This window comes from Castor canadensis, chromosome 4, assembly GCF_047511655.1.
Source record: "Castor canadensis chromosome 4, mCasCan1.hap1v2, whole genome shotgun sequence".
In the NCBI taxonomy this organism is placed as follows: Eukaryota; Metazoa; Chordata; class Mammalia; order Rodentia; family Castoridae; genus Castor; species Castor canadensis.
Genome location: NC_133389.1, coordinates 100,027,456 through 100,048,069, shown reverse-complemented (window position 1 = coordinate 100,048,069; position 20,614 = coordinate 100,027,456). Strand labels below are relative to the sequence as shown.

Sequence of the window (20,614 nt, the reverse complement as noted above, 5' to 3'; positions counted from 1 at the left end):
AAGTGTTGGCAAGGTTTTATTTGAATGTAGCAGTACTTATGTGAGGAAGTTATTTTGAATTACCCTTGCATAAATATGTATGACTTTATTTGTATTGAAAATTCCCTTTGCAAGTGAGGGAATGAGGGACTGTTATATCGCTATTGCTTAATAAATGATTTAGGTATTTTATTTTTAGAAATAAAATATCATACCCAGAATTCAAAAATAATATCAGAATGTCGGTGCCCACAGGTTATTTTTACACCTACAATAATATCTTTTAACTTTTATTTGCCATATACAACAAACTGTATGTATTGTTTAAAGTCTAGCATTTTATATGACATTCATGTATGCATGTGTGCATTCATTCATCAGACATTTATTCAGCCCCTCTTATGCACCAAGCTCTGTCCTAGGCACAGAGCATACAGCATAGCATTAAAGAGTTATTCATCATAACATATTTACACAAATGCTCTGTTTTCTCTAGCCAGTTTTCCATAGCACAGTAGAACTTTGAAATCCTAGGGTCATATCATACTACTTAAAAACTAAGCCTGTTTGATGTACTAAAGAGCATCAAAAGAAAGGTAAGAAGTGAGAAATAGGACCTGAAACAGATGAGAAGCAAGAAGAGCGGGGTAAGGATAGGAGAAAGCATTTTAAACAGGGATCAAACTTTTCCCCTTAACATCTTTGAGCAACCAGATACTGTAATTCTGCATGAAAATGAAACTCTAGCAGGAATTCATGCAGCCCATTGACTGTAATGGAGTCTGTGATTTACTGGAAGAAAACAAAACAAAACAAAATTCTCTATCTTCTGCTTTCTTTCTTTTGTATTGTACGGTATTAGAAGAGGGAAAATAATTTTTCTTAAATTACCACTTCACACCTGTTTTCCTAAGCAAACCCTACCTTTACTAGTCAGCTCATTCTTTCCTTATGATTTCTTTCCTCTTCAGAGAAAAAAATCCATTAAATTTTAATATAATTATAAACCACAAAAAAGGCTCATCAGAGCTATTTAAAGAATAAGACAAATATGTGCATACAATTCTGCATTTGCTTATTCATCTTTTTCAGTATATCTATAAAAGAGACACAGAAAGAGTAAAACAGTTTTTGTTAAATATACCAAGTTCATAACTTGGTAAAAAAAGTAGGTAGATCATGTCAAAGTATCCATGGTCCCTGCCTCATCTGTCCTTAGACTTATCTTAAGCTGTAAGTTTGAAATAGGAGATCAGTTAATTCCTCCAAAACTTCTTAATGAATGAAAGATTCCCCAAACAACAGCAAATATTTATTATATAATAGGCTCTGTTCCAGGGGTTGTGAAAGATACAAGATAGATCGCTTTCCCTTGTCAAATAAATTACTATGTGGAGATCATAAATGAAGCAATAGCTTAAACTTTCCATGTGATGGTGATTTGCTTTAATGTAATAAAAGCATGACAGTACTTCATCCCAAATTCAAGTCCACTGTGATTTCAAGTGACATTTGCAAGCATTATTTCCTTCAACTTGAACATTTCCCTCAACCATGCAAGAATCGTCCCAGGTAGAAGCAAAAGTTCAATACAGATCATCTTTACAGAATGGCTATGACAAAACTACTTCACTTAAATTTTCAGTGCCCCATACAAATGTGAAATGTAGTAGGTAATAATATAGCTCAGGGCTATGCTATTTCTCTAAATCGAAATTCTAAATACTTAGCAAATAGACAAGTTAAGAGCTGTAAAAGACTAGAGTTAATTTTTCCTTCTTGTTTTATAAGGCCAAATATTTTCTATGAACTTTCAGCTTTGTTCTGTCCCTCTTTTCTAAAAGGATACTAGTTGTGTGCCAAAAACAATAGGTAAGCCAGCTTCCCTCAACCCAGAAAAATTATCCCTTTGCCACAGGAGCCATACTTATGGTCCTACAATGGCCAGGGAAAAACCTAATAGGAACAAATTTTTTTTTGCATGTGTAGCAAAGTTAGTTCCAGAGAAAGAGAAAGAAGTCTGGTTTGCACTGTAGCAGAACCATTGGAACAATATGCTCCCTGTGTTCACAGCCCAGTCCTCCCCTGACACTCTCTTTTCTAGGGCATAGGGTAGAAAAGTCACATACACAGTAGATCATGCCAGGGCCCACTGACACAACCCAACTCTCAAATTTTCAGGCAGGAGAGTGAAGCAATGGCTTCACTATACAATATATATATATATATATATATATATATATATATATATATAGTCTCACCTTTATTCTTTTCTTCCTTTTTCTTTTTTAAAGCAAATGTTTCCGCACTCAACTTTGGAGGAGTGGGAATAAGAGAATGCAGGCAAATTTTCTCAGTGCTAGTCTATCCCTTCAACCCCTCTCCTCTTCACCCACTCCATCCATTCAACCCCTCTCCTCCCCCCACTCCCACTGTCCCCAAGATGTTTTGGCAAGAGTAGGTAAAGAACATTGAACATTATTAAGAAGACCCTCTTTTTACCTTGAGTAAGTAAAGTCTTTGCCACTTCTTGACTATCCTAACCTGGATGGAAGAGGGCTTCCTCTAAAGACAGGACATATAGGAAGAATTAGCTGGAAAAAATATTCTCCTTACCATATAAATAGAAGTGTGAAGTATATAAGTTTTAAGTACAATTTTTCCATCACTGCTGTTAATATGATGATGTTTATAATCATGAGCACTCCACTTCTATTAAAAAATAAAAATTATCTGAGCCTATTATGTTTTAATTTATCATTAAACATTATTTTTTGTAGAATGTAGGAACCAATTAAATAATTCCTAACAAAAATCATAAAAACACTAAAGTTTGGTTTTCTTTCATTTAACTTCATATATTTTTCAGGTAATACACAGATAAGAATTACTATTTTTTGACATGACTACCTTGTGCCAGACATTTTACATATATAGCTATATTTTTTCTACCACAACTAGCTAGAATCTAAGTATTCTTTGGCTCATTTTAAAAATGTTGTCTACAGGGGTTAAATAATACATCCTTGCTACAAAAGTAATACTCTCAGAGCAGGGAATCAAATCCCGCTCATGTAATTCCAAAATCTGTATATATAAAACTGACATTCTATCATTGCGGATAATATAACGAAGCTAGTGTAAAATATACTGATGTCCAGTTTCTAGTCAAGAGTGTTAAAAGACACCACCAACAACAGGTGTTGGCGAGGATGCGGGGAAAAAGGAACCCTCTTACACTGTTGGTGGGAATGTAGACTAGTACAACCACTCTGGAAAAAAATTTGGAGGCTACTTAAAAAGCTGGACATCAATCTTCCATTTGATCCAGCAATACCACTCTTGGGGATATACCCAAAAGACTGTTACTCCAGAGGCACCTGCACAACCATGTTTATTGCGGCACTATTCACAATAGCCAAGTTATGGAAACAGCCAAGATGCCCCAGCACTGACGAATGAATTAAGAAAATGTGGTATCTATACACAATGGAATTTTATGCAGCCATGAAGAAGAACGAAATGTTATCATTCGCTGGTAAATGGATGGAATTGGAGAACATCATTCTGAGTGAGGTTAGCCTGGCTCAAAAGACCAAAAATCGTATGTTCTCCCTCATATGTGGACATTAGATCAAGGGCAAACACAACAAGGGGATTGGACTATGAGCACATGATAAAAGCGAGAGCACACAAGGGAGGGGTGAGGATAGGTAAGACACCTAAAAAACTAGCTAGCATTTGTTGCCCTTAATGCAGAGAAACTAAAGCAGATACCTTAAAGCAACTGAGGCCAATAGGAAAAGGGGACCAGGAACTAGAGAAAAGGTTAGATTAAAAAGAATTAACCTAGAAGGTAACACCCACGCACAGGAAATCAATGTGAGTCAATGCCCTGTATAGCTATCCTTATCTCAACCAGCAAAAACCCTTGTTCCTTCCTATTATTGCTTATACTCTCTCTACAACAAAATTAGAGATAAGGGCAAAATAGTTTCTGCTGGGTATTGAGGGGGGGAGCAGGAGGGGGTGGAGTGGGTGGTAAGGGAGGGGGTGGGGGCAGGGGGGAGAAATAAACCAAGCCTTGTATGCACATATGAATAATAAAAGAAAAATGAAAAAAAAAAAGAGTGTTAAAAGAAATTGCATAAGGAATAAAAACTATTCAAAGAAATGCATGGATCAGGGTGTCTTTTTCATCAGTTACTCATCCTGTGCTTAGGACCAGCATTGGGGCATGAATAAACTAGGAAGAGCCTCCCAAGGTCCCTCTCCCAGAGTGGGGGCTCCTGGAAAAGAGACTGGACCAGAAAGCACACTTTATCTGGAAACCAGAAGCACCAAAGCCAGAAAAAGCATTTGAGGAATTGAGCCAATACTGTAACTGGAAAAAATGAGCCTAAGTGTTGGTCCAAAAGGCAAAATAAGCCATACATGAAAAACCCAGGGCCAACTGCAGCATCCAGGAGGATTGTCAGTGGGTCACAAAGCAGTGGGCAGAGTGAGTGGGCACAATGATTCAGAGGGATGCCTTGAAAGGTAAAAAGATGTTGGAGGTCACATGAATGTGGTTTTGGTCATGAGGGTGGACCGCTCAGATTCGAAGGCCCACAGAGAACCAAGCACCAATTTTCCCATGAATTCTGGGCTAAGTCATTGATTCTCCCCAGGCCACAGTTTCCTCTTCTAATGTGGTCCCATATGGAGCCCCTTCATTTCTGCTATCAGAATTGAATGATATATGCATGGACTTAGCAATGTTTTAATCCTTGGGAGCCAGGTTTCTGTCATAGCTATTATTATTTTATAGTTGTCATTAGCACGGAGATAACTTTTCATATTTAAGTACCTGAGAGAACCCTACCCCTCCCCCCAAAAAAACCCATCATCCTTAGAATGGCAGAAAAAAAAAATAGAACTGAGTACAGTTCTATAAACAAAGTTTATAATGTTGAACACTTAACAGAAAAGGAAGTATTAACAAAGACTTCAAAGCAGTATAAAGCTATTTCCAAGTTATTAGACCATTTTTAGGTGCAAACCATTTCAGATCCCATTCCTGTGGGTGGAGGAAAGGAATGAAAAAGGTACATGCTACTCCAGCTCTCCTAAGCTGATTTGAAATGCTCCTTTTGGTAGTTTTGACCAACGAGGTACATGGAATAACAACTTTAAGGAAAAAAAAAAAAAACAATTAAGGGACCCTTTAAGAACTACAGACTTAAGTGTTGTAAGGGAAAAAAAGAAGAAGAACAAAAAGCTATCTGTGTTAGGATTAAATATTACAATATTTTCCCTCCTAGCATTTGCATTGATTTTTAACTTTGCATCAAAAAGAAAATCTGGCCTCCTGCACATTTAAGAGACCAGGGAATTTCATTTTCCACTTAATAAACTGATTTTCTCCCCCTATATAGATACTTGAAATTAGCGCAAACACCAGGATACAATTCCAAAAGGGAATGCTCAGTTCATTATGAATGGTCTTTAGGCAAATAGTACTCTAACAGCCAAATTCCTGATCTCCAAAATTGTAATCTTGCCCTTTTTTCATACCCAAGACTGCTTCTGAGCTTTTGCACATTTAACCCTTCACTCAAAGACAATATGTGATTATAGAGCACAGGAAACTTCAAGTTCATATATTTGTACTAAATTCCTTTTCTAAAGAATCTGCTAGTCATAACCAAATTATGATCATATTGAGTATAATGAACTGATGAATTAACAAAAAAGAAAATGTTACATTTATTTTTACATTTGTGGCTATACATCCTTCGAATAGTTCTAAAAAAACCATAATGCTTTCCATTTTCTTTTTAAATATAATGACATGCACTCGTCTCTCAACTAAAAAAATTGAATGCTGAAAGTACTCAAAATTGCTTTATTTTGTCTCTTGTTGACCTGTATGCTCATGTTATATATTCAAACTTTCATTCTAAGATAGTGCTTTCATACATTATTTCATTTAATTCTTAATAAAACCCTAAGGAATAGGCTCTAATTAGTTCACCCACATTTAGATAAAGAAATAAAGCTACAGTAAATTGTCCACAATCACACAGGTAGTAACCTGCAGGGCTAGTATTCAAAATAGATACTTCAACTAGACACCAACTAGCACAGCAGTAGAACAGTTATTAGGGACAGGCTTGCGTGATAATTTTTAATTAATTTGTCAGTCCATATAGTAAAAAGTAAAAGATGAAAAGTTATCCTAAGTATTAAGCCTGAATTATTTGTCAAGTGCCTCCATTTTCTACTTTTAGGCCTGAGTATACAGAAGTTCAATGACTAAATTCCAAAAAGAAGAGAATGGTGCATAATAAGTGCACATCTCTGAATTTGGAGAGAAGAGTTATTTGATTTCACATAGGGTATATTGTTTTACCAACTAATTGTCTACCACCACATGTTTATATGTGATTGCTACGTAAATGGTTTATGGATTGTTAAGAAGTTTTACAGATATCCAGAAAGAATATTACAGCTCAATAAATAAACTTTTACAAGTATAAAAGAGACATTTTACATTAAAATATTACTTTGTTTCTTTGTCTTGAGAGAATGAATTTTTTTAAAACACATTTAAAATCAAGCATTAGATATGCAAATATGTGTTCAGATCAGAGATACAAAAATTATTCAAATGATTAATTATTCATCATAAAATGTCAATTAATAATTACGAAGCTTAAAAGGCCTCTTTCTAATTCATCTTTATTTTTCTTGGCCTAAAAAGGGCTTAATATACATGTTCAACGGACTTCTAACAAGTTTTAAAATTTCAACAAAGTAAACAAATTGTAAACAAGTGTGAACCCTGAATTTTAACAAGAGAACTACAAATGTACTCAGAGTATTGTAAAGAACAATAGTTATAATAATAATGAAAATTAAAAACATAGCTGCCTTCATGACAGATGAAGCCTCATGTTCACTCACCTGCTAGGTTATGGACAGCAACCTAGTCAAGAAAATAATCTGACTAAAGTTGTGGACTTGCTTAACAATGCACAAAACACATAACATGTTGTTTCCATCTGAATTGATCAATCTTTCTTGAGGAGCAGAGGGAAAGCTTTGGAACTTTTTTTACACTTTCTAAATAGACATTAAAAGAAAAAGCATAGTTTAGCTTTCTTAAAGTTACCTATTGTAATTTCAAAAATCTGCTAAGCACTTTTAAAATATCACATTGTCTTAATTCTGACAAATCTCCCTGTGGCGAGTACTATTCATTTTTTTCCAGGAAGACTTCATCTGTTTTTTTTTTTTTTTAACTTATCAGTCAAAGCTGATATCACAATACAGAATAATAGGTCATTATAGTCATTGAGATATTGATTTATTTTTATTATTATTTTACTTTTCACTGACACCTGGTGAACTTGTAGTCTCTGAGACCCAGGAGTTATTTTAGCCAGGGTATCCCTGACCTCCTGCTGGTAGATTAATTGCATATTAAACATTGTGTTTTAAAAACCAAATGACAAATCTGGACATTGAGAAGAGGCACAAAAAGAATCACACAAGGGAGACAAGGAGATATTAAGAAAGAAAACAAGGAATTGCAAAAGAGCTATAGAAAGAAAAGAGAATGTAGGAAATGCAATAGGGAAAGAATTTCAAGAAAATACGGATAAAGGGCAGGGAGGGCTGAAAGGAGGGCAAGAGGAAGGGAAGAAGAGAGATTTTTGCTTTTCAGTTCCCTGGCGAGGATGCTGGCGTCCGCGCCCTCTATGTTCCAGTCTTCCAAGTTGAGGCGAATGCCATCTCCTCAGGCCTGCGTCGCATCCAACTTACTCCAAGTTTTCTGGTGACTCCTACAGGGCCCCTTTGCGTCCACCCCCCTTTAGTGAGATTGACAGTCGCGTGGAGGAGGCTTTTCCAGGCACAGCCTTTCTCATGATAATCAGCCCCCAGCATCACCTCCCAGCCGCGGCTGCTCCCTCTCGGAGCGCTGCTCCGGGACCCTGGGGACCGGAAACAGGGCGGCGGGCGGGGAGCAGGCGAGCTAGCCAGGTCAGCTGACCGGGCGGAGGGCGGGGGTCGGGGGGTTCCAGGGCGCGGACGGGTCTGGACTGAGCAGGGCCGGCGGGCAGGGCAGGGCAGGGCCGGATCCCCCCCCCCCCAGCGCGCGCGCGCACACACACACACACACACACACACACACACACACACCGCACACACCACACGTGCTCCGCCGCCTGAGCGGGGCCTTTGCCTGAGATCAGATGCAGGGACCCAAGCTGGGGGCGGGGGAGGGGTGCAGAGCGCGCCGAGAATTGGGGACAACAAGCAGACCTGTTTTGCATCAATAAATTAAGATGCTCATTTGAGTTCTGAAGTTTGCTGGATCCTGTCAGTGCAGTCGTTGGCTAAAAACCCTGAAGCCGAGATTCAGCTTGTACTTCAAAAAAATAAAATAAAATAAAAGAACACAAAATAAATCCTCTCAGCTGGCCGCCCTGCTGGGGCCAGGTGACGTGAGAGATTCCACAGCCCGCGGGCCGCGCAGCAGGGATGTTAGGATGGTCTGAGGTTCGCTGGTCCTGTTTTGGTTTTGTTTGAAAGGGCTTCTCAGAGAGATGCTCCACATTTTTTTTTTAATAGACTTTCCCCTCCTATCCCAGACTGAACTCCGAATGGATTGGATTGTGAGTTTGCACGTGAGAAACCCGTTTGGCTTGGCGTGGACCCCTGCAGTCCCCCACCCCCTCCACACACACCCCATCCAGGGGTCCCTGTTATCACCCTTTGCTAGCAACTCTAAGAGAAGTTGCCCACCTCCTGCGTAGCAACACGGAGTAGAAATAATTCCTTTAGATGAAAGATCAATTCCGTTTCAAAACAAGAATAGATTCCTTTTTTTTTCTCCACATGGTACAAAATAAACACAATTTACTTTTTAAAAAAATAATAATAATTAGCTGTCTCCAAATTCGAATTCCTTCTACATCTTGTGTGTTCAAGGGCAGAAACGATGTACCTCTCGGGCATCTGGGCCAGCAAGAGGAGTGGGGGGCGGGGGAGCGGCTGTGAAAGTTGAGGAAATTGACAGACTGAGAGGTGAATGGAGGGACAGGCACCAGGTTCTGGCTGCAGGGAATTGGAAAATAAAAGTGCATCCTTCTCACCCTGCGTGGGTGGAGAGAATCCTAACAGGAGCAGTTTGTTTTACCCATAGAAACCCCAAAGAATTATCCCCCGCCCCATGTCAATTGCAATATTATTTCACATTTGCATGTATCTGTTATTTTAATCCCCTTCCTCTGCGCTAATCTCGAAGTGGATTATTAACAGCGAAGACTGACGGGGAAGGAGCGATTCATTTGCAGGACTTGTTTTTCAGTGCAAGGAGCCGAAAGCTAGCAGTCCCTAGTCCTCTCTGGACTTTTCCCTGTACCCAGCGCTCCTGTAGCCCACTGATCACGATCCCCATTGTCCCTGACCTGGCCCTCGAACTGAGGGAGAGTTCGGAACAAATTTGTATTCCGGCTTCCTCCGACCCCACTGCCTCTGCATTAGTGGGAACACTTTCCAAATGCTTGGGGAGGGGAGTGCCAGGAAAGTGCTGTGGGCAACCTGGCCCAGCGCTCAACCCTCGCAGAAACCTTTCTCTTGCCATCCAAACATTCACCTTAAGAGGGATCTAGAAAACTGCTGCTGCTGCTTCTTCTTCTTCTTCTTCTTCTTCTTCTTCTTCTTCTTCTTCTTCTTCTTTCCTTAGCCCAAATCAAATGCTTGCATGTCGAAACTCCCAGCGCTAAATGTTCGGGGCTCCCTTCTGCCACTCCAACGATTCACTGAGCCCAGCGTAATCAGATGATTAGATGTTTTTAATGGAAATACTTAATAGCTTTTTTTTTGTTCAGATCCTAAGTAATACGACATTTAATATACATAATAAAGACAAGGGTTTTGTTAGCTATTTCATTTGACCTGTGGTTATGCCTGTGAATGTGTGTCTGGGTTATAAACCTTTCCAATGGCTACCTGGGTGCCCGCACAGGGGTCTTGCCTGAAATTACTCCACTCAATGTTTGTTCCTTCCCCTTGGGAAGGAGAGGAGGAGACTCAAAGGCAAAGTTCTAGAGAAAGCTGGATTCCAGTTTTTAAAAGAAAAAAATGAGGAGGAAAAAAAGTATATGAACCGTGGGCATAAATCTCAGGAGGAACTTAATTCGTACATATGTTTAGTATGTATATAATAGTATAAGAAATGTAAAATATAACACCAAAATGTGTCTGATCCATGGTGGAAATCTTTATTTTTCTTTATTACTATTTTTAAATTGAAAATCTCCAGTACCTATAGATCTTCTGTAGGTATGTTATCTGTGATGGGTGGGGGAGAGATTAATTTATCCAGCCATTCTCGTTCTACTACTCAAATTAGGAAAGAAATAAGTCTGCAACCAACTGTGAAAATCTACTTTTTTGCATCCTAAAACAAGATCTAGCTGTGGTCATGCTGGGTGGCTATTACCCTCCCACCCCCCCCCAGAAAAATAAACATACTAAATACAAAGACGTGTACCTCTGGGAGTGTGGATGTGGCAACCCATGTGGTGGCTTTTTCCTCCTTTGAGTGCAATTGCCAGTGACTCTTGCATTCAAAGTCTTGCTTTAGGCACACATTCAAAGCACAGTTCAAAGCAGTTTATCTTAATATAAGTAAAAGTCTAGTGTTGGATCAGGGTATTATTTGTTTCGGATTTCATCAGACTGAAAACAGGGGCTGCAACAATATTTAGCAATATTAAAGCAGAAAAATTGGTGTGAGCAGCATTTTGTTCCTCTTCACACCTCCACCTTTACCTTTCCAAGGGAGCCCAAAGGCTGTGGGGCTGGAAATTTATTTGTGCTCAGGTTCTCAAGTACTTTCACTCTGGAAGAAAATAAAAGAAAAAAGTATGTACAAAAAAAGAAAGCCTCAGAATACTTTAAGAAATTGAGCCTGAACTATCGGAGGCTAAGAGATTTCTTCCTTTTCCGATAAATGCTTGTGCTCAGCATCCTCAAATTTGGCTGTCTTTATTTACTTCTATATTAGTTCCAATTATGTGCAGTGTAAACCAGCTTTTTGATTAACAAAACAGCAGAGCATTGGTTAAGAACACTTAAACTTCAAAAAAATTCCCCTGGGAAGTGGGTTCTGAATTGGTTAATAATGTGCAGTACTTGCTAAATTGCTGACTTCCAGATGTGGAAAATATCTTTCTTGTTTAGGACCTATGTAACCTGATTGGATTACGACAGAAGCGTCACGTTGGAAGCTTTTGAGTGATTATTTAATTAACCATACAGTAGAAAGCTGTATTCTCCAGGAAATCCCTTCCATATTTGCATAACCAATCCCTTCAGAGCAAAGGTGGAGTCTTTTCTTTTTAATTTTACTTTAATTGCAATATCAAAAAATATATTCCAAAACTTAGACCCCATGCGGTTTAATATCATGCTCTCCCTTCCCTGCTAAGTTCCTCTATGGCCTTTCTCCTTTTTCTCCTGCCTTCCTATGCACACTCACTTTGTAGTCAGGTCTCCGTGAGATCTAGAGATCCACAGATTGGCCAACCCAGTGCTCTGTGTTAATTTACTCAGAGACCCTTTATTAAAATGCCAAAGTACTTTTAGTATCATCACACACACACACACACACACACACACACATACACACACATACACACACAAACACGCACCCTAAAATGCAGTTCACATGAAGCATGCATCCCCCCCACCCTGCTCTGGCATCTTAAAAACATAAATAAATAAGAGTAAGGGCAAAGAATTAAATCCCAGAAACCGTGTTGAGATAGCCACACAATTTAATGTTCATCTTAAATCTGGTCGTTAGAGATATTTGTATAAGAGGCGATCTGGATTGAGGACCTGGGGTCTTTCCCTTTAACTTTCGCCCCTTGGAGTCCTCTGGTTCTGTGAATGGTGTGCACGGCTTTCCGCCCTGTACTCTGTAGAATTTAGTGATGGGATAATGATGCCAAAGGCTTGACGGGGGGGGGGGGGGGGGGGGCGTGGAGTAGGGAGGGAGGGAGAGAGAGGCGAGAGGGAGGGAGAAAGGAAGGGAGGGAGGTGGAATTTCATTTCTTCCACTAAAGCGTTTGCGGAGACTTCAAGGTATAATCTATCCCAGATCCTTTCCCAGAGAGAAACTTGGCGATCACGTTTTCACATGATGCTCACGCTCAGGGCGCTTCAATTATCCCTCCCCACAAAGATAGGTGGCGCGTGTTTCAGGGTCTCTCTTCTCTCCCCTACAGAAAAGAAAAAGAAAAAAATGTCATTAGAAGAGGCGTAACACGTCAGTCCGTCCCCAGGTTTGTGTTTCCTGGAGTGGCCGAAAAGAGATCAGTTCTAACCTGCTCCGCAGGAATAACGGTCCTGCCTCCCGACACTCTTGGCGAGGTTTTGTACAGTTTGCTCCGGGAGCTGTTTCTTCGCTTCCACCTTTTTCTCCCCCACACTTCGCGGCTTCTTCATGCTTTTTCTTCTCACCATTTCTGGCCAAAACTACAAACAAGACTTCGCAGGTAGGTTCCCCCCCCCCCTTTTTTTTCTTTTTATCCTTTTTTGGTGTGCTCGTCCCCCATCCTCCTTTTGTAATTTTCTCATTTTGAGTGAGTGTGAAGTGAGAAGGGATGGCTATGAGTAGGAATTTCAGGTGGGTTTAGCTCCTTTATTGCATGCTTCTCCCAAGAGTAAGTAGCTTCTTCGCTTTCTCTCTCTCTCTCTCTCTCTCTCCTCTCATCACTTTCTCTCTCTCTCTCTCTCTCTCTCTCTCTCTCTCTCTCTCTCTCTCTCTCTCTCTCTCTCTCCTTCCTTCTCTTTTCTTTTTATCTCCCCCAAATAATTTGCCCAGCACCTGTCCATTCAGGTAACTAAAGGTGCCTTTTGCTACCCAGCGTAGCAAAAGTTTTATTAAGAACTATATGACTGGAATAAAAGCTTATCAAAGGGATAGCTTCTGTTGTATTTTTGCACTTAGATCCAATTCATTATATTCATCAATTAAAACTTGGCAAATACCTGTTAATAATTATAAAATTTGTTGGATATAGACCTACCAAATTCAGGGGCAAATCTTATCTTTCTCTTAGACATGGCAGTCCACCCTCTCCCACCAGAGAAGGCTGTTTTCTAAGCAGAAAGTTGCCTGTTTTTGTCTGCTTAGCGAGTTTCATTTCTTTATTTCATTCTTTGTGTGTGTGTGTGTGTGTGTGTGTGAAGTAACACCTCACTTCTGTGATTATAAATAAAGAAGTGAAAGTCCTCATGGAACTTGAGTCGTTCACCAAACTGGGGTGGGGGGGAGTTCACTACAGCTGGGAAGAAAGCTGCTGTCAGGATACCACGGTTTTGAATTAGGGTAACTTTTGAAATTGTGTTTTAAATGGCCAAGTAAAGTAGATATGGATTTCATAGGAGACATACATACATACACCACTCCATAGTTTGGGACTGAAAAGTCAAGAGAGAGATAGCAGGAGTTCCCAAGAACAGTGGTGAGCCACGCTAACATAAACGTGTTTATCTCCCACCTACTTATGTGTTTTACATGTTCCCCTATAATGATGAGGACAAGATTACTTACTCCAGAGTTAGGAATAACAGCCAAAGATAAAGTTTACAGCACAAATGTCCTCTCTCTCTCTCTCTCTCTCTCTCTCTCTCTCTCTCTCTCACACACACACACACACACACACACACACACACACACAGGCTCATAAAACTGGCAACTTACTTTATTAAACATGTATTTATATGCAATCGTGTGTAAGTCTCAGCATGAATACAGACAGGCCAGCTGTTCCATCCCAGACACTTGTGTGACCATTTCTTTATTTCAAGATTTCCTCTCAACAATTTCAAATCAATAGAACAAGCAAGAAATGATTGAAAAATGTGTCAAACTTGAAAGTCTTTTACTGATATGCCTAGGTAAATTTAAGGTGTTTTCTAAAACATCCACTTCCCCTTCTCTCTGCCCCCCTTCGCTCCTCTCAACAAATGTGTGGAAACTGATACTCACTTTCCAGGTTTTCCGCAAAGCTTCTAGCACAGGAGACAATAGGTGCGGGGCGTAGGGACTGAGTGTGCTCCGAGGCAGAGAAAGGGTTAATGGCCCTTGTGTTACAGTTTGCATCTGTTACATCTTTTATAGCCCCCTGTTTAAACTAATCCTCAAGGCACAGCATCTTCCCAACCTCCACCGAGTTTCAGGATTCTCCTCTCCTGCCTGCCTGCGAGGTTCCCCTTCTCCAAGTTTTGACAGTTTCAGCTGAAAAAATGCAGCGCCTCTCTCGATTTTTAGGTACAAAAGTTTCGAAGCCAGAAAAGATACGATCATTTAGTAGAACTTAAAAGTATTGCCGTAGTGGTTGGACTTTCTCTTTCCTTTCTTGAGGGAAATTTTTTTCTACTTTAACTATTTAAGGGAACCAGTGTGGGGGAGCTTGTGTGTAAGTGAGGTGGGGGGGGAATACTTCAGTAAATATTGTCAAAGTGGCGGGGGGGGTTGGAACAGTGTCCAAAAAGCTTATAATTATATTTCTCATTGCTGAGTAAAATGGGAGATCTTAATTTGGGGGCGGAGGGTGGGGAGAGGAAGAGAGCCTCGATAAACTCAGAAAGCGGAGAGGAGGGGGCGAGTGGGCTTCCTATAATTACTATTATCAATTTACCCGAGTGTGCTTCATCTCGGGGCTCTTTCGCGTTGTTTGTTTCTTTCTTTCCTCTTGGGAATGGGGTGTCAGGGCGGGGGTGGGGGAGCATGAGGAAAGATGAGAGCGAAAGAGAGCCTCGCCTCACCCCAAGTTCCCGAGCCGGGCTGAGGACTTTTCGGAGGAAAAGGTCCGCCTAGCCCTGAGTCAGGCAGTCTTACTGTACCGCCGTGTGCATTCCCTCATACGGTCAGGAGTTATGACTCATTTTGAAGATGTAATTCTTGTCTCTCTGATCCCCTCCCGAGTGCAACACACCAAACAGTAACAAACACAAAGCGCCTCAGGGCCAAGGCTGGGGGTGGGGGGCGGGGAGGGGGCCGCCGAAGTTTCGCTTTGGCGTTGGGGGGCGCGGATGGGTGCTCACCGGGGCCCTGGCCCGGCTCCCCTGGGCGGCCCGCGCGCGTTTCAATGGGCGCGGGCGATGCCCACATTGTCGCTGTGTTTGGTTGCTAGATCGAGCCTGCGTGCTGCCGAAGCAGGGCGCCGAGTCCATGCGAACTGCCATCTGATCCGCTCTTATCAATGAAGCAGCCGATCATGGCGGATGGCCCCCGGTGCAAGAGGCGCAAACAAGCCAATCCCAGGAGGAAAAACGGTAAGAAGAGGCCCGAACCAAACTTTTCCGGGCCACTCCGCGGCTCCAGACCCAGGGAGAAGGGGGTGGGGGACGGGGAAAGGAACCGAGGCGGCCGCGCGGCTCCCGGGGCTCGCGGGCGAGCCTCCCTCGGCGGCCGGCGCCGGAGCCCGGCGCGCGCGGCGGCTGGACCGGGGTGTGGGGGGGGAGGGAGTTGGGGAAGTGCCGGGCAAAGTGAGCGTCGGGCGCCTGGGGGCTTCCAGAGCTGGGGGGTCCAGCCGGGTCCGGTGCCCCCAGCCCCACTGCCCCCTCGCGCCCCCGCCTCCGCCCTCCCTCCGCCTCCGCCTCCCGCTCCGCTCGCGCCCGGCCCGCCGGATCCCCGGCCGGGCAGCGGGAGCGTCCGGCGAGGGCAGGGCGGGGGGCTTGGGCGTCTGATCGTGCGGGATCCCGGGGCCGAGGCCAGGGTGGCAGAGGGGTTGCGAGGGCGGGAGAGGGGACCCGGGGCTGTGCCTCAGCAAGGTTTAAAGTTTCTTGCCGGAGTCGCCGGGCCGCCTCTCCGTGCGCCAAGTAACGGTCCGCGGGCAGCGGGGCCCCGGCCCTGCGCGCCCGACCGCGGGGGTGGGAGGGATTCTGCCGGACCCGCGCGGGATCCCGCGGGGTCGGTGCGGACTAGGGGACCCATGGCTCCTCTGCAGCAGGCTCCGGCCCCCACGCCGGGGGCTGGAGGGGTCGCGGGGCGCAAAGAGACTTTTGCGGGCAGTTTCTACATGGTCTGGAGGAGCCCGTTATCCTGACTGAGTGAGGAAGGAAGAAGCAGATGGGGGTGCGAGGGAGACACAGAGACCAGAGGTGGGAGATTAAAGAGTGTGTGTGACAGTTTAGTGGGTCCATCTTGGAGACAGGAAGAGAAGGGATGGGGGGTGTGAGAGAGAGAGAGAGAGAGACCCCCTAGGTATTACCCCCAAACAGAATCGTGGGAATAAAAGAGAAAAGTGATTGGCAAGTGCGCGGAAGGCGCCTGGGGGAGGGGAGAGGGCTGGGGACTACAGAGGGTGCCGGGAGGGAGCTGACGGAGGATACTGAGTTGAAAAAGAAAAAAAAAAAAAAAAACCTCAAAACAAACAAGCGAACCAGCGCCAACCCAGACTCCGAAAGGAAACTTCTCACTCCCTTCGCTCTCAGCCGGATCACCCGGCGCAGAGTCGTGTAGACGCTCCCCAGCCAGGCGCGGGGTCGAAGCGACCGCCTGGCCTCCTGCAACCTCAACCCGCGCCTTGCGGGGACCGCCCGGGCCCACTTGGAGCAACTTTCCTCTATAGAAGATCATCATTGTGCGCGCCCCGGGCCTGCCCCAGTGCGGTGCGGCGCAGAGAGGGGGCGGCTGGGGGCGCAGTGTGGGGTGCTGGAGGGAGAAAAACACAAAGACCAGAGAATTTTGATTAGAGACAAATGATATTCTCTCTCTCACACTCTCTCTCTCTCTCTCTCTCTCTCTCTCTCTCTCTCTCTCTGCCTCTCCTCTCTCTCCATCTCTTCTGTCGTGTGGTGTGTGTGTGTGTGTGTGTGTGTGTGTGTGTGTGTGTGTGTGTGTGTGTGTCTTTTGCTTGTTATTGTGGTGGAGGTGTCGAGCCATATGGGGGAGTGATAGAGGAATTTTAGTCAGAAACTGTTCGTTACGTTATCTGCCTTTCCTCTTTGTGCTGTCTTTGATCTATTTGCTTGGCTTAGTATTACACAAAACAAGTACAATAATATATTCTGAGCTGCGTCCCCAAGATTCAGTTCAGGCTGCCTCTGTTTAAGTGTGTGTGTCTGTGCGTGTGTGTCCCTCTTTTAATTTAATTTTTTCTTCACTCTAGTGCCTGGTATTATTTAAGGTGGTCCTTACACAGGAGACCTCCCCTTCTCCATCTCTGGATAATTTAGTAGACACTGAAATTACACGTAGTGTCCCCCTCTCCTCTCTTGTGTTTCCTCTGTTCCTTTTATTAAATGTTGGTTATTGATTTTCTAAAATCAATGTCTGTTGTGGGGCTTTTTTTCCCCTCTTACAAGTATCTAAAGCACGTTGCTGATCAACTGGATAACAAAAGCTTTGTGTCAGGAGCCTTTATTTCCCCCCTTTATGTTAAAGTCGTTTTTTCAGAGAAAAAGAGAATGAGATTTAAAGCAAGGCTCCCAGAAGTGTCCTTTTGCAGGGAAGACCAGAATGTTTGTTTCTTCTTGCCTTCCTCCTTCCACTCCCATCATGATTTTGCCATGGATGATCAGCTTGGCCCCAAAAGTGAGGTCAGGCCACAGCCCAGTTCTGGGGAAAGAGAGGAATCCCAGCTCCCTGGAAACTTGCTGGCTGAGAGGTAGTCCTGTTGGGGTTTAGCAGGTGGATTGGAGTGCCAGAGAGGTGCGTAGTCATAGACCTTGCAACAATTTCCCCTCTGTCCAGACACTAACTTAGGAGAAGCCTCCACTCTCCGAAGTGGAAAGTTGAATTGCACATTTTAAGACATTTAGCCCAGAACCTGCACACTTCTCATCAAGCCTGTCTACTGCTTTTAGCATCTGTAACTTTGACTATTGCCTATCTCTTTTTCCAAATAAGCTGAGAAAACATGCTGCAAATTGGTTACATGTCAGTGTTTTCATTGGGTTTAGTCTGACTGAGCAATGTCTTGGTTTTGAGAAGCAGGTAGAAGAGTCGCCCCCCTCCTTTCTTTTTTTTTCATTTTCTTTCTCATCAAACATGTATCCAATGCCTTTTCCTTTGGGAATTGCTAGGATTTATCTGAATTGAGTGGATTTTTCTTCTTTCCTGGATTCATGGAAAAGATGTCACTTTTGAGCTTGTGTCTTTGCTGATAACACTAAATATGATGATGCTTATCAATATCATATAGAAAGTCCTGGAAAGGAATAATGGCAATAATAATCATAGAAGGAGAAGCTGCAAGGGAAAAAAGATGGTCATCCAAGAACTAGAATGGCACTTTATATAATTTTAATGAAGTCAACAGTGTATATATAGACTAAGGTGACAGGAGATAAAATGTGTAAAACAGTATGTGTGTGTGTTTGAAAGTCTGGGCTAGAAGACAATGCTGTGTACAATTATTAAAAAGCAAAGGAGAAAGAGGCAGTAGGAGGAAAATAAATATGCAAAGAGAAAAACGAGAAGCTAAAACCCAACCTTCCAGATTCTGAGGCTAGCAAGATGCCTGGCAAAGACAGTGCCAGAGTCAAGCTAGTCCATAGCGGGCATTCAGTCCCCTTTCCCCCACATGGAAAGGAGGAAATCTCTTCCCAGAAAATAAGATGTGCAGGAGGAGAGGGGGAGTGGGGTGAGGGGGAAGGAGGCAAAAAGCAAGTTGCCCGCAGACAAGAATGTGAGTCGGTTTCAAGAAAGTTCAGTCAGATGATCCTTAGTCTCCTGACTCACTTTGTAACACTTTCACTAAAGCTGGAGAGGAGGGGAGGAGATCCAGCCCCCCTTTTTATCCCATTGATATACCCCACTATCTTCATACACATAGCCTTGGAGTCAGGAATGAGCACCCAGGGCGCGAGATACCCAGCTGCTGCCTGCCAGGGGCATAGCCCATTTGCAACTTGCAAAGTTTGTTGCTTTTGCCCCTGATTCGGTCCTGGGATGCTCCAGCTTGCCTCCTGCCTCCTGCGAAGCCTGGGAAGAGGGGCCTGCCTCCTCAGCCCACTGTCTTCCAGCATCAGCCTGTGAAAAATCACACAGACATAGGCACGGTGTAACAAAAATCAAATCCCGAGACTACTTGTTTCAGAGAAGGGAATGAAGTTGTCTTCTAAGGGAAAACTGAGTTAGGAGGGGAGGAAAAGGAAATGGAAGAAGAGAAAAAAAGTTACATTTGTTTTTCTCCAAAGTTTCTGCTAAAGGGTTGTAGGGGAACTTTTTCCAAATACCATTGGTCTCTGATGTTCAAGTTGGTAAAGAAAAGGATCAAGTTGAATGTTTTCAGCGTTTTGGATCCTGGAGGAAAAGCAATCAGTGAGCAGAAATGATTGTCCTGGTTAAAAGAAACACTCCTTCTTTACTGCTTCCTCAGTGGGAGTGAAGGTGCTTAGAGAACATGAGGCATGGAGAAGTTACTCCTCTTTTAGGGGTGCTTACATGGAAAAGAAAGGAACTGCATTCAACAACTTCTCAGGAAGAGACTCCCACCTCTCTCTCCTCCCTATGAGGTGACGTTAAGAAGGGCAGCCGGGAGTCAGAGCCCCTCAGTACAAACTGAAGCAGGGAAGTTTCCTTCGGATTAGAATTGGTCACATGCTTGGTTATCTTTGCAAGTGTGGAAGTCTTTGGCAAATAGCTTTCATCGTAAAGTTGATGAGCTTATGGAGAGAATGTTTTGCTGACTGAAAACACTCAACCAGTTTGTGTGGCAGGCACCAATTCTGAGGGCTTTCTGTAGATATCCATCGCCATCCTGTTCTCTCAGTGGAGATCTTCTGTAAGTTTTGCCATACTGCACACACACAAGGCTCGGGGCTATGTATCTAGACTGATCTCTGTTTTATTTTGGTGTGGAAAACCCAGGTTAGTTGGGGTAGAAACATGCTTTGCTTCATAGCAGAGCCAGTAGCCAGCCTGGTGGCATCCTTAGTGTGATGGTCCACCAGAGGTGAGGGTAGGCTGTAGGTGTTAAACTTTACATTGTTTCTCAGTTGCCAAATAAAAATAAATTCACATCTTTCCGCATTTATTTGCAAATACGGGTAAAACCAGGACTAAAGTTCCCTACTAAACTGCTGTGTCATAGGTTTCATGTGTTTCCCTTCTTTCTCTCTTAATTTGCTTAGTAAAGAAAATTCCAAGAGGTTATCAAAGACCTTAATGCCATATTAAGACTGTTTCCTGGGAAAAAATGTGTGTCTCCCTTGAAGGTAGGAAAAGAGGGCGTTGCTAGCTTTTTAATAGTGCCGCGTTTATTCCAAAATGTGGGAGATTCTTTTCCTTAAAACAGTTTTTGTCATCTGCATTCTTCCAAGGCTTTTAAGGTGCATTTTCTTCAGTGTGAAAGGGAATTCTTTGTCCTTTTCCTCTCCAGCACCGTGGCTTCCCAAGGTAGACACTATTTTGTGCCTGTCACAGAGGGAGGGAGTGCAGGTTTGCAGTGCTCACAGACAATTGAGTGTCTGCCCTAATGTGTTTCATTTACATGTTTATAACATCAATGGTGCTGGGTGTCCACTGTACCATTCATTCCCGCATTCCCACAAGGGGGCAATTGTCTGAATGGCCAAGTCAGACACCTTTTTGATTGCTCTTTGGTTGTCTTTTTAG

At 43.1% G+C, this 20,614-nt stretch overlaps 1 protein-coding gene across 6 annotated transcripts in view; it reads left to right on the top strand.

The window, feature by feature from the left end:
• The first annotated feature begins 12,399 nt into the window (after positions 1-12,399).
• Positions 12,400-20,614, top strand: part of Zeb2 (zinc finger E-box binding homeobox 2) — a 124,929-nt gene continuing 116,714 nt past the window's right edge. For 3 of the 6 annotated variants that reach the window (XM_020169628.2, XM_020169625.2, XM_074070695.1), the window contains exons 1-2: positions 12,400-12,536; positions 15,183-15,324. In XM_020169628.2, coding sequence (XP_020025217.1) covers positions 15,252-15,324 — 73 coding nt within the window. In that variant the 5' untranslated portion in view covers positions 12,400-12,536; positions 15,183-15,251. Of the gene's footprint in view, positions 12,537-14,176; positions 14,318-14,743; positions 14,857-14,917; positions 14,991-15,182; positions 15,325-20,614 lie in introns of those variants that run through there. The other 3 variants (XM_020169627.2, XM_074070693.1, XM_074070694.1) reach the window with 3 other exon arrangements.